Source organism: Nilaparvata lugens, chromosome 12 (assembly GCF_014356525.2).
Source record: "Nilaparvata lugens isolate BPH chromosome 12, ASM1435652v1, whole genome shotgun sequence".
Classification (NCBI taxonomy): Eukaryota; Metazoa; Arthropoda; class Insecta; order Hemiptera; family Delphacidae; genus Nilaparvata; species Nilaparvata lugens.
The window spans coordinates 31,447,154-31,459,917 of NC_052515.1; the positions used below are offsets into that span (position 1 = coordinate 31,447,154).

The following is a 12,764-nucleotide window of genomic DNA, read 5'->3' on the forward strand; positions in this document are numbered from 1 at the left end:
CAAGACTTTGTGTTGGAATGTCCTCATCAATACCTCTGTTGTTCCCGTTTGTTCTGCTTCCCTTAAATGTCACAAGAACCCCAAACAGAGAAGGCTTCTCTGATTGGCATTTAATCATGATTCAAATTTAACAAGCTTTTGTGCAACCGGGCAAATTGAATTAAAATTACATTTTTACACTCAACTAATCCAAGTTCAGTAATTAATTATTGTTAGAAGATTTCAAAAAAATTTCACAAAATTAATTATTTCCTCGCACCGTTATAGGCACCTCAATTTACTAAACGAGCTCTAGTATTTTTGTGACTTATTATGCAACCTTATTATGCACTTCTGAATCAGCCATATTGAAATGCATTACATTTTAATGCAATTTAAATGCACTTACATGCCGTGGTACCAATCACAGTATGGCAGTAAAATATACTGTATGTAGATAAATGGACAGTAGGCCTATAGTTTCGATGTTTTTCATCTTAGCACCTGAACTCAATTTAGACCCAAGTTATGTGTGAAAACATGAATTTGATTCTTTTTGTTTGTTTATAAGGTATCAATAGGCCAAGGTTAATTTGGGCCCCATCTCAATGAACATGATTGATTTTTGTTTAATATATTTTTCTAAGTTCCGAGGTTTGAATATGATAGAGCAACAATGCTCTGATAGACTATGGTAGTGCTCTGATAATCTATAGTAAGGTCCACATTATAATGGCAGTGGAGAAAGATAGCAGAACAACGTTGCCAATCCTCTGTCTTGTCAATGCCTTCTATAGAAGGGAGCTGAAAAAGGTTGATTGATGTAATATTAACTGCTCATCCTCGTTTAAAATAATCAATTATATTTTATTAAGTAACAAAACCATATTTTTAAATAATGAATTTTCATAATTAAGATGAAATATTTTGTGAATCAGTTATTAATTCTACAGTATTGAATGACGATCTGGCAACAGAGCAAAGCTAGAAAGAGGTAGCGCTATCAGCTTTGTTGAATGATAGACAAGTTAGGATAGAAATACCATTGCTAAACAAACACTGCAATTATAACGTGGACCTCTCTATAAACATGATACTTATTCTTGAGCTATCTTTTCTGTATACTAAAATACATTAAATGAAACAATAAACCAATCGAGATCTGCCCTGGTTACCATTATCATGCAATACTACTGTCAGAGTAGTGGTAATATTACAATTCTCCGATGGAATATTGACCGAAAAGTAAACTAACCGAAATCTGCCTTAGTTACCATAGTGGTGGTGTTCAATTCTCCGACGGAAAGGTGAACGAATTGTAAACTAACCGAAATCTGCCCTAGTTACCATAGTGGTGGTGTTCAATTCTCCGGCGGAAAGGTGAACGAATTGTAAACTAACCGAAATCAGCCCTAGTTACCATTATCATGCAGTATGGCCGTACTACTGTCAGATGCCTCATCGTTAGTGGTTGTATTTCCGCCCTCCGACGGAATGGTGGCCAGAAATCGGACCGTGAGCCCCCTGTTGGGGTCGGGGCCCCCCTCGTAGTGTGGTGGGGCTGCAGGGGGCACCTCGGTGACGGCTGCCTGTCGCGTAAGACGGGGTTTGGTTCCCCCCCGTGATGAAATACCCGTCAGCTCGCTCATACCCGAGGAAGCGCTCGATCTGAAATTGGCAAAATAAACAAATATTAGACATTTTATATAAATAGTCAAATGAATGTACATCAGATGGCATGAAATATATATCACACTCGCTCATAACTGAAGAAGCACTTGATTTGAATCCAAAAGTAAACCAATATTATAGTGAGGTCCACGTTATAATGGCAGGTTTTGATTAGCAATGGTATTGCTATCCTTGTCTATCATTCAACAAAGCGGATAGCGCTATCTCTTTCTCGCTTTGCTCTGTTGTCAGATAGTCTTTTAACATTGTAGAATTAATAGTTATCTAACAAAATATTTCATCTCATTATGAAATTATTGAAAAATATAATTTCTTGCTTAATAAAATATAATTGATTATTTCATACTAGAATGAACAGTTAATATTTCATGAACATACCTGTATCAGCTACCGTCTATAGAAGGCATTGACAAGACTTACGATCGGCAACGTTTTACTCCTATCTTTCTCCACTGCCATTATAACGTGGACCTCACTATAGACATTGTTTATTAAGGGAATTACTAAAGTGAAATATCTATAGTGAGAACAGTGTAGCTATTTATAGTGAGGTCCACGTTATAATAGAGAAAGATAGGAGAACAACGTTGCCGATTCTCTGCCTTGTCACTGCCCTCTTTAGAGAATAACTGATACCGGTACAACTGATGTAATATCAACTATTCATTCTTGTTACATAATCAATTATATCTTATTCGCCTAGAAGATATATCTACCAATGATTGAATAATACATTTTAACAATTAGGATTGATTATTTTGTTACTTAATTATATTCCGACATTGTTAAAAACCGATCTAGCAACGTTGCGGAGCAAGAATAGGATAGCGCTATCTGCTTTGTCGAATGATAGACAAGGATAGCAACACCAATATTAATCAAATATTGCCTTTATAACGTGCACCTCACTATGATAGCAAACCTCTGCATTATCTAAGCACAAGTCTAAGCCCTATCTAAGCTGCACTCTCACCTTGACAATCGATTCGCGTGGTGCTAGCAGTAGTGGTCATTAACATGGAGTAAATAAAGCATATAAGAAGATAGATATCACATAGTGTAGGGCGTTTATATTGGAAATTTTCTTTGTTAACTCAAACCGATAGTCCTAGTAGTTGTTTATGGTGAAGCTATGTGACGCTGGTAGTCTCTCATACTGTGCTGTTCTTACTCTCTCATCCCAACAAAACATCAATAAATAGAATAACAGTAGTCGACAGTAATAGGCTAAAGTTAACAAAAATTATGCTTGAAATTTGGAACATAAACGACCTATACCATGGGATATCTTCTTATGCTATATTTTCTCTATGGCACAAGTCTAAGCCCTACCTAACCTATACCATGAGATACCTTCTTAAGCCGGGTCCAGGCGCTCAAGTTTACCATCAGTCTTTTGCTCAAGCAAAAGACGGATGTAAAATTGCGTCGACACGCATCCGTTTTATGTCGTCAGTTTTCCTATTTTTGTGCTCACAAGCTCAGTTCGTCATCAACATCTACCATATATCCGGTAGATGAGTAATAATAATTACTTATAAAATAATTAATAATAATAATAATAATAATAATAATAATAATAATAATAATAATAACTTTTATTCACTTCATTGTACAATTTTACAAAGCATAAAACATGAAAAATATCAAGTGCACTCCTCATTAGGCTAGGCCTGCGTCGAGGAGTGGTTCGTCTTATGAATTACAGAAAATATATAAGAAAAACGATTCAGCTGCTTCAAGTACTATATAGAGCTACTTACATAAATAGTATTATCTTATGCCATTAAGCAATCTAAACAAAAATACTAAATTATATCGTATTTTTTCACTGATTCAACTGGATAATACTATATTTAACAACATAATGACAAAAATATTACTGATAATCGCTAAACGGCTTTGTTTACATGTTCTATCCCGAGACACAGTGATTGTAAATGGATTAAAATTTTGTAAATAGTATTCTTATCACAATATAGTACATCTTAATATATCATGATAGTAAATCATAATACCAACATCAAATTTTGAGAGTATCATGAGAATTGAGAAAGAAAAAAGGATTGAATGGCGTTATATACAATCGATAAAAAAACTTGCTTATTTTCAAGTACTCGTGAGGAATTTTATTAATTTGAGGGCGCTGAATCCGAATCTGAAATCACAATTTCTCTATCTCCATTTTTACGCGATTTAGGTTTTGGTGGATAGGCAAAAGACGGACGGTTTGATGGAAAAAGATTGCCGGCCGATACATTTTAAGTTTGATGACTTAAGCTTGAAGACCCATCCGTTTTACCGTTCAGACGCAACGACTTACATGCTCCGACTTTTGCTTGAGCAAAAGATTGAAGCAAAACTTTAGCGTCTGGACGGGCCTTTATGCTGTCTTTTCTCTATGGCACAAGTCTAAGCCCTACCTAAGCTGCACCCTCACCTTGACACTCGACTGAGCGTGGTGCTAGCAGTGGTCGCCGATCCAGACGAGTCATTCCTTGACGAGGACAGGTTGGAGTCCTGCGATGTCTTGCGAGTGACAATCCAGGAGGAGGCTCTCCGCTTGGGGTCCAACAGTCGCATGGGAATGCCGCAGTGATGGTGGTTGTGGTTCTGTCTCCATGAATCCGAGCGAGACGAGGAGAAATTCTCAGATGAGGAGACCGAGGAAGCTCGCTTGTGCTGCTTCTGTTGGATCTCGGCTATCTGGTACGCGTATTGGTCCGATCTAGACAAAACAGAAAACAATGTAAATACATCTTCGTCTTCTTTCAAACAGGGATTAGGCTACAGTCTGGTCCAACTCACATTCAGCTTGTGATAAAAAATCTGGTGTGGCGCACTCACACAACTTTCCTTGCCGTTATAAAAATTGATCATCTGACGCTACTGTTCACGCGCATCTCAAATCTAATATTCAAAGATCTGAGCCAGCTGGTGACAGGACAATAACGCTGGAGACACAAGAAGTCTGCTATCTCTTCATAGTGAATGATTTAATAGAATCAACAGTTGCCAACAGTTTGCAATTGGATAATCACATTTTCTCGAATTTCGAGCTTATTTTCAATAATTTTAGGTGAAAATGTTACTGGACATTAATTGTAGAGATTTTTATGCTCAATGTTTTCCACTTAAATTTTTTTGTTTAAATTGAATCTGAAGTCTGATAATTGGGAAACTAGAATCAAACTTTGCATAGATGGTGCAGTGCTCCTGAAATTTTTACAGATATGGGACTTGTAGCAGTTGATGGAGCTTATCAATGACTTTTTTAGGTATGAATTTGAACAAAATCGTTGGAGCCGTTTTCGAGAAAATCGCGAAAAACCCTTTTTTTGACAAAATTTTCGCCATTTCAGCCGCCATCTTGAATTGCATTTGATCGAAATTGTTCGTGTCGGATCCTTATAGTGTAAGGACCTTAAGTTCCAAATTTCAAGTCATTTCGTTAATTGGGAGATGAGATATCGTGCACACAGACGCACACACACACACACACACACACACACATACAGACCAATACCCAAAAACCACTCCCATTATTGAACATTATATAGAGGGTAATCTCTTTAGAAAATTGAACACAAAAAAAAAATAAAGAGATAATAATGTAAAGTTTCAGCTATTTTGAATTATTTAGGAATGTTTCATTTCGTCAAGGAAAAACTTTTCCAATCGTACAGTTGTGTTGTGAGTGATGTTGTCGTACTTTTCCAATAATATAGAAATGAGAAAATAAAGATTGTCATAAAAACTGCGATTACGCCCCGTTTCGGAAAGCCAATTTTCTGACTCCAGCTGTTTGAAGTCTAGAACTTAGCTAAATCCCGAGCTCAGAAATCAGCCCTAATTAGTATTATATAGTTGTAAACGTCGGTTGAGAATAATTTTATACATCTAGGGACAGAAGCAACTTTTAGACAGCGTTGCACTTTAGTTCCTAACTATTTCATAGTGATAATAGGCATCTAATAGATGATTTTTTTACCTGGTTCGATGCCTTCCAGAACCTGTAGACCGCCTTAGACACCTGAGCAACCGTTGCAGGGTGGTGAGAGGCTGCCGATTGGCCCCCCTGGCGTTGGCAGGCGACGAAGCAGCTGCAGCCGCCTCTGATAGCAGCTTAGCACTGCAAGAGCACGGTTGACCGCCGTCACGCGATGATCTACGGTTAAAACATAACCGGTGATTAGAATTGAAACATGAAGAATTAGTAATTATAATGAACTAGATTAGATAGATATCCTATTATATTAAGCAAGCAATAGCTGTATCCTATACTATTAAACGAGCAACTTCTGTTTATATGTTTAGATGTTTGTATTTCACCGGATCTCGAAAACGGCTCTAACGATTCTCACGAAATTCAGAACATGGTAGGTTTATAATATAAAGATTCGATTGCACTAGGTCTCATCCCTGTGAAAACTCGCTGAAGGACATTAAAATGATAATTATTATTCATCCTTGGGAAAATGAGAAAACAGCTGATAATAATTATTTCATCGTCTGTTGGTGATGGAAGTGAGTGAGCGAGTTCATGTGTGTGGGACTGTGTCAAAATTATGACTCAGCTGTTGAACTTTTGTAATCATTCAATCAGGTACTTAGTGCCGGTTGCAAAAAGGCCGGGTTATAATTAATCCTGATTAATTCCAGTAGATCCATCTTTTTGAAATGGTCTTCTCTGATTTGGTTCACGTGAAGTTAATCAGGATTAAAATTTAGCCGGCTTTTGTGCAACTGGGCCTTTGTGAGGGAAATTTTTGCATTCCTCTGGGAATTAGTCTCAATTTACTGTTATTAGATAGAACATTTCTGTATGAATGTTATTATAATTTCTTCTTTCGTAATAATTTTTTTATGCTTTTGTACTCCAGAGGGAAGCTCGGTCCCCGATATTTATAATGAACTAGATTAGATAGCTATCCTATCGATCCTATTATATTATCCTATTAGATAGCTATTATATTAAGCGAGCAATATCTGTATATTTTTATATTTGGTTATTTATATTAATGGTTATTTATTTATGTTCAACGGATCTCGAAAACGCCTCTAACGATTTCCACGAAATTTGGAACATAGTAGGTTTAGGTTTTTGATATAAAAATTCGATCGCACTAGGTCTCATCCTTGGGAAACCTCGCTGAACGAATTAAAAGGTTAATTCATCCTTGGCTGAAACAGCTGAGACTTTCGTCGCCTGTGGATAGTAAAAAGTGAGCGAGTGATTCTGTGGAAAATCAAAATATCCCATCCCTGAAATTCATAAGCTGACGTATAGCCAGCTGTGAAATATAAACACGATCATTATAGAGAATTGTGTTCTGTTTATCTATAGTAGTAGATCTGTGAACAGTAGACCTCACGCAGTATTGATTGAAACTATAGACCTTATGGAAATACAGCAATAGACTGGCTTCTCCCACGGTATTTAGATGAAAACGGTAGGGGTCATGAAATGTGTGCGCAGTGGCCAGCCAGCTAGATTGCGTCATCGCCACCAACGTTATTAACACTTATTGGCAATTTATTAAACTTATTTGTTAAAACCGCTACACCGGAAATTCAGCACAAACATGCGCGTGACACCTACCGTCTTCTTCTATATACCGTGGCTTCTCCACACATCTGTGTAATCACTTGTCAGCTGATTTATGATGAATAATTCTATAGTCTGATTTTTACTCCAATATTGGCGTATGAAGGAGGCTCCTTTTTCCTTTTATATTATCCTTGAAATGCAAAATTTCCAAAAACCTTGTATATACGTCGACGCGCAATTAAAAAAGGAACATACCTGTCAAATTTCATGGAAATCTATTACCGCGTTTCGCCGTAAATGCGCAACATATAAACATTTAAACATTCAAACATTAAGAAAAATGCCAAACCGTCGACTTGAATCTTAGACCTCACTTCGCTCGGTCAATCATCAAACCTCGCTTTTTATCGTCTAACCTCACTTTTCAATAATTGAACCTCACTTTCCACCATCAAACCTCACTTTAAAGTTAACTAGGACACTGGTAGAGGCTCGACCTTATACCATTGAGGAGTGTTATAGTGACTCCGTCCTTAAACTGACATGTTGCATGCCCTTAGAGCACTGCTCAACATTTGTAGGTTGACAAAATCCATGATGATCACATCATCAATATCATGGAATGAAAAATGCAAATTCTCGATCTCCTTCTTTCTTCTTCTTCTTCTCCTTCTACCTTTTCTCCTTCTCTTCATCTTCTTCTTCTTCTTCTTCTTCTTCTTTTTTTTCTTCTTCTTCTTCTACCGCGTTTCTCCGTGAATGCGCAACATATAAACATTTAAACATTAAGAGAAATGCCAAACTGTCGACTTGAATCTTAGACCTCACTTCGCTCGGTCAATGACAACGTTGTGTATTGACAATGTATTCAAGTTAAATTTTAGTGCATACCTGTCAACTAGACTGTTGGTATTAGCAGGCGTCTGCCGATTGCTGAAATTGGAGCTATGCCTGCAGCGACCTATACCCCTGGTCACCCTCGACTCTTCGATTGCCTTGCAGATCAACACACAGTCCTTCTTGAACTGTTTGGTCAGGATCGCGTACAGGAAGGGGTTGCAGCAGGAGTTCAGAGGCAGCACAAACACTGTGAACACTTTTGCCTGAAAAACAAACAATTGTAGAGGTTATTTCAATATTTAATTTTATTTTTTGAGCTACTGATTATTGAAGCACAATGAAAAATAATAACTATCAAGTAGGCTTACCCTTTATTGGCTCTCGAAGAGTTGAAGAGTTAAGAGAGTTGGAATCTCAAGAATAATAGTATGAAAACATAAAGATTGTAGTTGAATATTATTATAATTGATAGTTGGAGTTGGACTACATCTTTGTAGTTGATCTACATCTTTCAGGGGGACTGTCTCAAGGACAAGACACAGAAGCTTCTCTGCTCCTTGGAGTCGAGTGGTTGAAACTCATGTGAAGTTGCTGGGTTTTTCCTTGAATACCAGAATAAGCAGGACAAGTCATATCGTCAATGTTTGCTTCAGGCTGTCCAGTGCGCTCTATCTTCTGCGAAAGTTGAAATCGGAAATTGGTGCCGGATACCTGCTTACTGTCTACTATGCCATGTTTCACAGCCATGTCTGTTATGGACTTCACCTGTGGGTGACTTGGTGATGTGCTGCTTCTGCAGAAAAAGGCTGTGCGAGTGCTGACGGGCAGTGACGACTACATGGCTCATTGCAGACCACTCTTCAAGAGGCTAAAAATGCTTACAGTTGTAAATCAGTACATCGTTGAATGTGTGGTTCGCATCAGAGACAGAGCTAGGAGTGCTGATACTCGTGGTGGGATACATGGCTATGGAGCCCGTCAGACTCACCTCATCAACATGCCAAGATGCCGTTTAGCAACGACTCAGAGGAGTTATCCTTTCATTGCCTTCAAAATGTTTAATAAGCTGCCAGAGTGGGTCAAGGATAGTGGAAGTGATAGATAGTTCCGAGCAGTTTTGAAATCACTCTTGGTGGAGCATCCATTCTATAGCCTCAGTGAATTTCTTGATAGTGAGATGACATTTTGAAACTTTTTTGTGACATGTTTTATAAACCCTGACACAGTCTATCCAGCAGCGCTGGTCAATCACTTGGAATAAAACTAAAACTAAACTAACCAAAACTAATGTTATGTTTGTTGGTTCGTTATTAATCAAACAAAAAGTTTATACACAAAGTATTTATTAAATGAATATTATGAACGAAGCAAATACAACTATACAACTCATGATCATGTTGAAGAAGTAGAAGTATCGACTTGTTACAACTCTCGATCAATACATCGACTATCGATATTACAGTATCGATAACTTCATAATATGACAACTAATTTCTTTATATACTTAATCATAATTGAATATGAATACATCTCTTACTACCAAATACTGTGTCAGAATAAATAGAATGTTAAAAAATATAGAGCAATATTTGAAAGAGCTAATCTATCTTGTATAGATTATGTAGATTTATCTATATAATATGGCAAAGGAAAGAATTGGCTTCTACACGTACGGGATAGGAGATACACGAATGACGCATCATCACGTCTCAACTACTCAACTGATTTACTTGAAATTTCGTATATACATTCTTAATTTACCGTGGATGGTTATAGGCCTATTATAAATTCTTCAAGATTTCATCACGTCAAGTTATCAGTTTGTCAAGTTTTAAAATACACCCTTGCGGAGCACGGGTTACCTGCTAGTCTATAATAAAGTTAATAAATTAGTTTATATTAACTATAGTTTATAGTTAATAAATTAAAGTATTGGTTTATACACGTAGGGGATAGGAAATTCATGAATGAGGCATCATCACGTCTCAACTACTCAACTGATTAACTTGAAACTGTGCATTTACATTCTTAATTTACCGAGGATGGTGTAATGTAGCAGATTATTTGACATGCATTTTCACAGTCCGAGAGTACCCATTGTACCAAAAGTGTCGAGGACGGTGAAAATTCATGACAAATAGAATTGGAGTGAAAAATGTATGCCTGTTGGCAGTCGGTTACGAGGACGGGACCTGAAACTATCTACAGCACATAATCGGGCCCGGCTGTGTAGAGACACCACTCTCCAGGTTTAGTGAGTTACTAATATTATTATTATTATTATATATTATCATAGAGAAACGATAGCATAAGTAGATCCCATGGTATAGGGCGTTCATGTCGCAACTTTTACTGTTATCTCAAGCTGATAGTCCACGTAATTCTTTCCTGTGAAGCTGTGTGACGCTGGTAATCTCTCAAATTGTGCCGTTCATACACTCTCACCCCAACAAAACAGTAAAAATCTATAATAATCGACAGCAATCGGCTTGAGATAACAGTAAAAGTTGCGACATAAATTCTCTATACCATGGGATATCTACTTACGCTATTGTTTCTCTATGATATTATTCATCGATTTTTATTTAAGGCAAATCCTGTAATTATTTCATTGTTTGTTTAAAAAAAAAATTAAATACTTTATTCAAGTTACCAGTTTTATTTTGAGTTTCAATTTAATTAAATCGATTGTTTAGTTATATAAAATCTTATCGGTTTTGTTTATTCTTTTTAAATTATAGTTCCTTTCTCATGAGTTATAGAGTTAGATCAATTTAACCTCTCGCAAGCCAAGCGATTCCCCCATTATAAATTGTTACCATAATGTCTGAAGTAATGTTGCCAGAAGTCAACTTCTAATTAATGTGCGAGATAAATTACTTTTAACATGAAGAGGAGAAACCCAATTCTCCCTCCACAGTTTGTAGCATAGTCACAGACGGACATCCTGCGCACAATTGAATGCGCCGTGTCATTTCGCTTCAGGTTCTTGTGATGAACACATCTCCGTAACATACACAAACATATGACTTTGGAACATTGCCAGTGGAGGGGAGCGAAGCGTTACAAAGCTCTCTCACACAGACACAAAAGAAGGAGAATGCTGCTAGATTGTGGGAGAGATTAGTGGAGGATAGAGCATCGGACCTCTCCGTCTTTGAGAAAGAGCCGTGTTAAAAGAAATTTATCTCGCACTTTGGTTGATCATTCTCACAACCCTATAATAATACCTGCTCAACACCATACATAAGATAACCCCCAATAACCAATCATTTTAACCCCATTACAATGGTTATAGGCCTATTTAAAATTCTCCAAGATTTCAGTAGGTCAAGTTTTCAAGTAATAAGACCCTTGGGTTACCTGGTAGTAAGTGACAAATGGAAGCATGCATACCTGTTCCAGTGTGACCAGTTGGAGACCAAAGGCAGCCGTCGTAGAGAAGAATGCAATGGGAGCCCAACACAGCAGGTCTGTGAACACCAGTAGAGCCATGCGCTTGGCTATCCTTGAGTCGTTCGAGTTCCATGCCTTCAAAGTAAACACAAAAAGACATAAAGTTCCTGTATCTTTAGCATATTAACCTTCATCTATGTTTTCTATATTTCAATGAAGATAACATATAGAATGTTTCATGTTAAATCATATTATAAAGTTCTAACCTGAATTCTACACTAAGGGCCGGTTTCCGAGCTCGGAATTTAGCAAATTTCTAGAATTTAAACAGATGAAGTCAGAAAATTGGCTTTCCGAAACGGGGCGTACTCGCAGTCTTAATTAAACTTCGAAAAACTAGAGAATTGAACACAATAGTATATTTCGCACCTAGGGCCGAAAATGAACCTTTTCCGGCTCGAAATCGGTTTTTAAGTCCGAGGCCGTAGGCCGAGGACTACAAAAGATTGAGAGCCGGAAAAACATTTTTGCCCGTGGTGCGAACGCTATTTTTCGCCACACACAAAAATATACAATATATATAATTATATGAGAATAATTGTTGATTAAGGACTTCCGAAAGCAAAGTCAAAAGCAAAAGAAGGTCATAGCTCTAGCAAATCTGAGGTAATCTGAATATCAGGAAATTGTCCAAGTATTTTTATTTTTTATTCTGATTTGTCTAAATAACGTAAAAGATTATGTTCAATTATGTGGGAGGTTGAGTTTATACTTTTTTATTCTTTCATATGACAATAAGATTATATTATTATAAATGTTTTAATTATTGAATAATAAACACAAATAATGGAAAGTTTATTGATCAGCTGTTTTAGCACACTTGAAATTTGACCAATCTGAATGTCAACGTCAACAATGCTTGTTGTCATCGACTTGGAAAGTTTAGGTTGGAAGTTCTATCCTACTCTGAAAATCAAATTTGAATAGTTCATAATATATATCTTATCTGCATTTCATTCATCCAAATAAAATGATAGTATATTATTGCAGAAAACTTTATTCAATTCTAGAAGCATAAACTGATTCAGTTTCATAAATTATTTGTAAAAACGTTCAGCACCATGGATATTGCCCAAGTAGTTCCAAAATTATTCACCATGTTTCGTGATAAACGAAGTACTATGAAGTTTGAGGTTAGATTCTATTATACTCTGAAAATTGAATTTGAATAGTTTATAATATCTTATTTGTATTTCATTCATCCAAAAAAATTGATAGTATCTTATTGCAAAATACCTTATTCAAT

At 36.7% G+C, this 12,764-nt stretch overlaps 1 protein-coding gene across 2 annotated transcripts in view; it reads right to left on the bottom strand.

Moving 5' to 3' along the window:
* Positions 1 to 1,266: 1,266 nt before the first annotated feature.
* LOC111048581 (lutropin-choriogonadotropic hormone receptor) overlaps positions 1,267 to 12,764 on the bottom strand; it is a gene marked incomplete in the record, with an annotated part of 72,678 nt that continues 61,180 nt past the window's right edge. For both annotated transcript variants that reach the window (XM_039439348.1, XM_039439349.1), the window contains 5 exon segments: positions 1,267 to 1,647; positions 4,112 to 4,399; positions 5,663 to 5,839; positions 8,114 to 8,325; positions 11,459 to 11,593. In XM_039439348.1, coding sequence (XP_039295282.1) covers positions 1,392 to 1,647; positions 4,112 to 4,399; positions 5,663 to 5,839; positions 8,114 to 8,325; positions 11,459 to 11,593 — 1,068 coding nt within the window.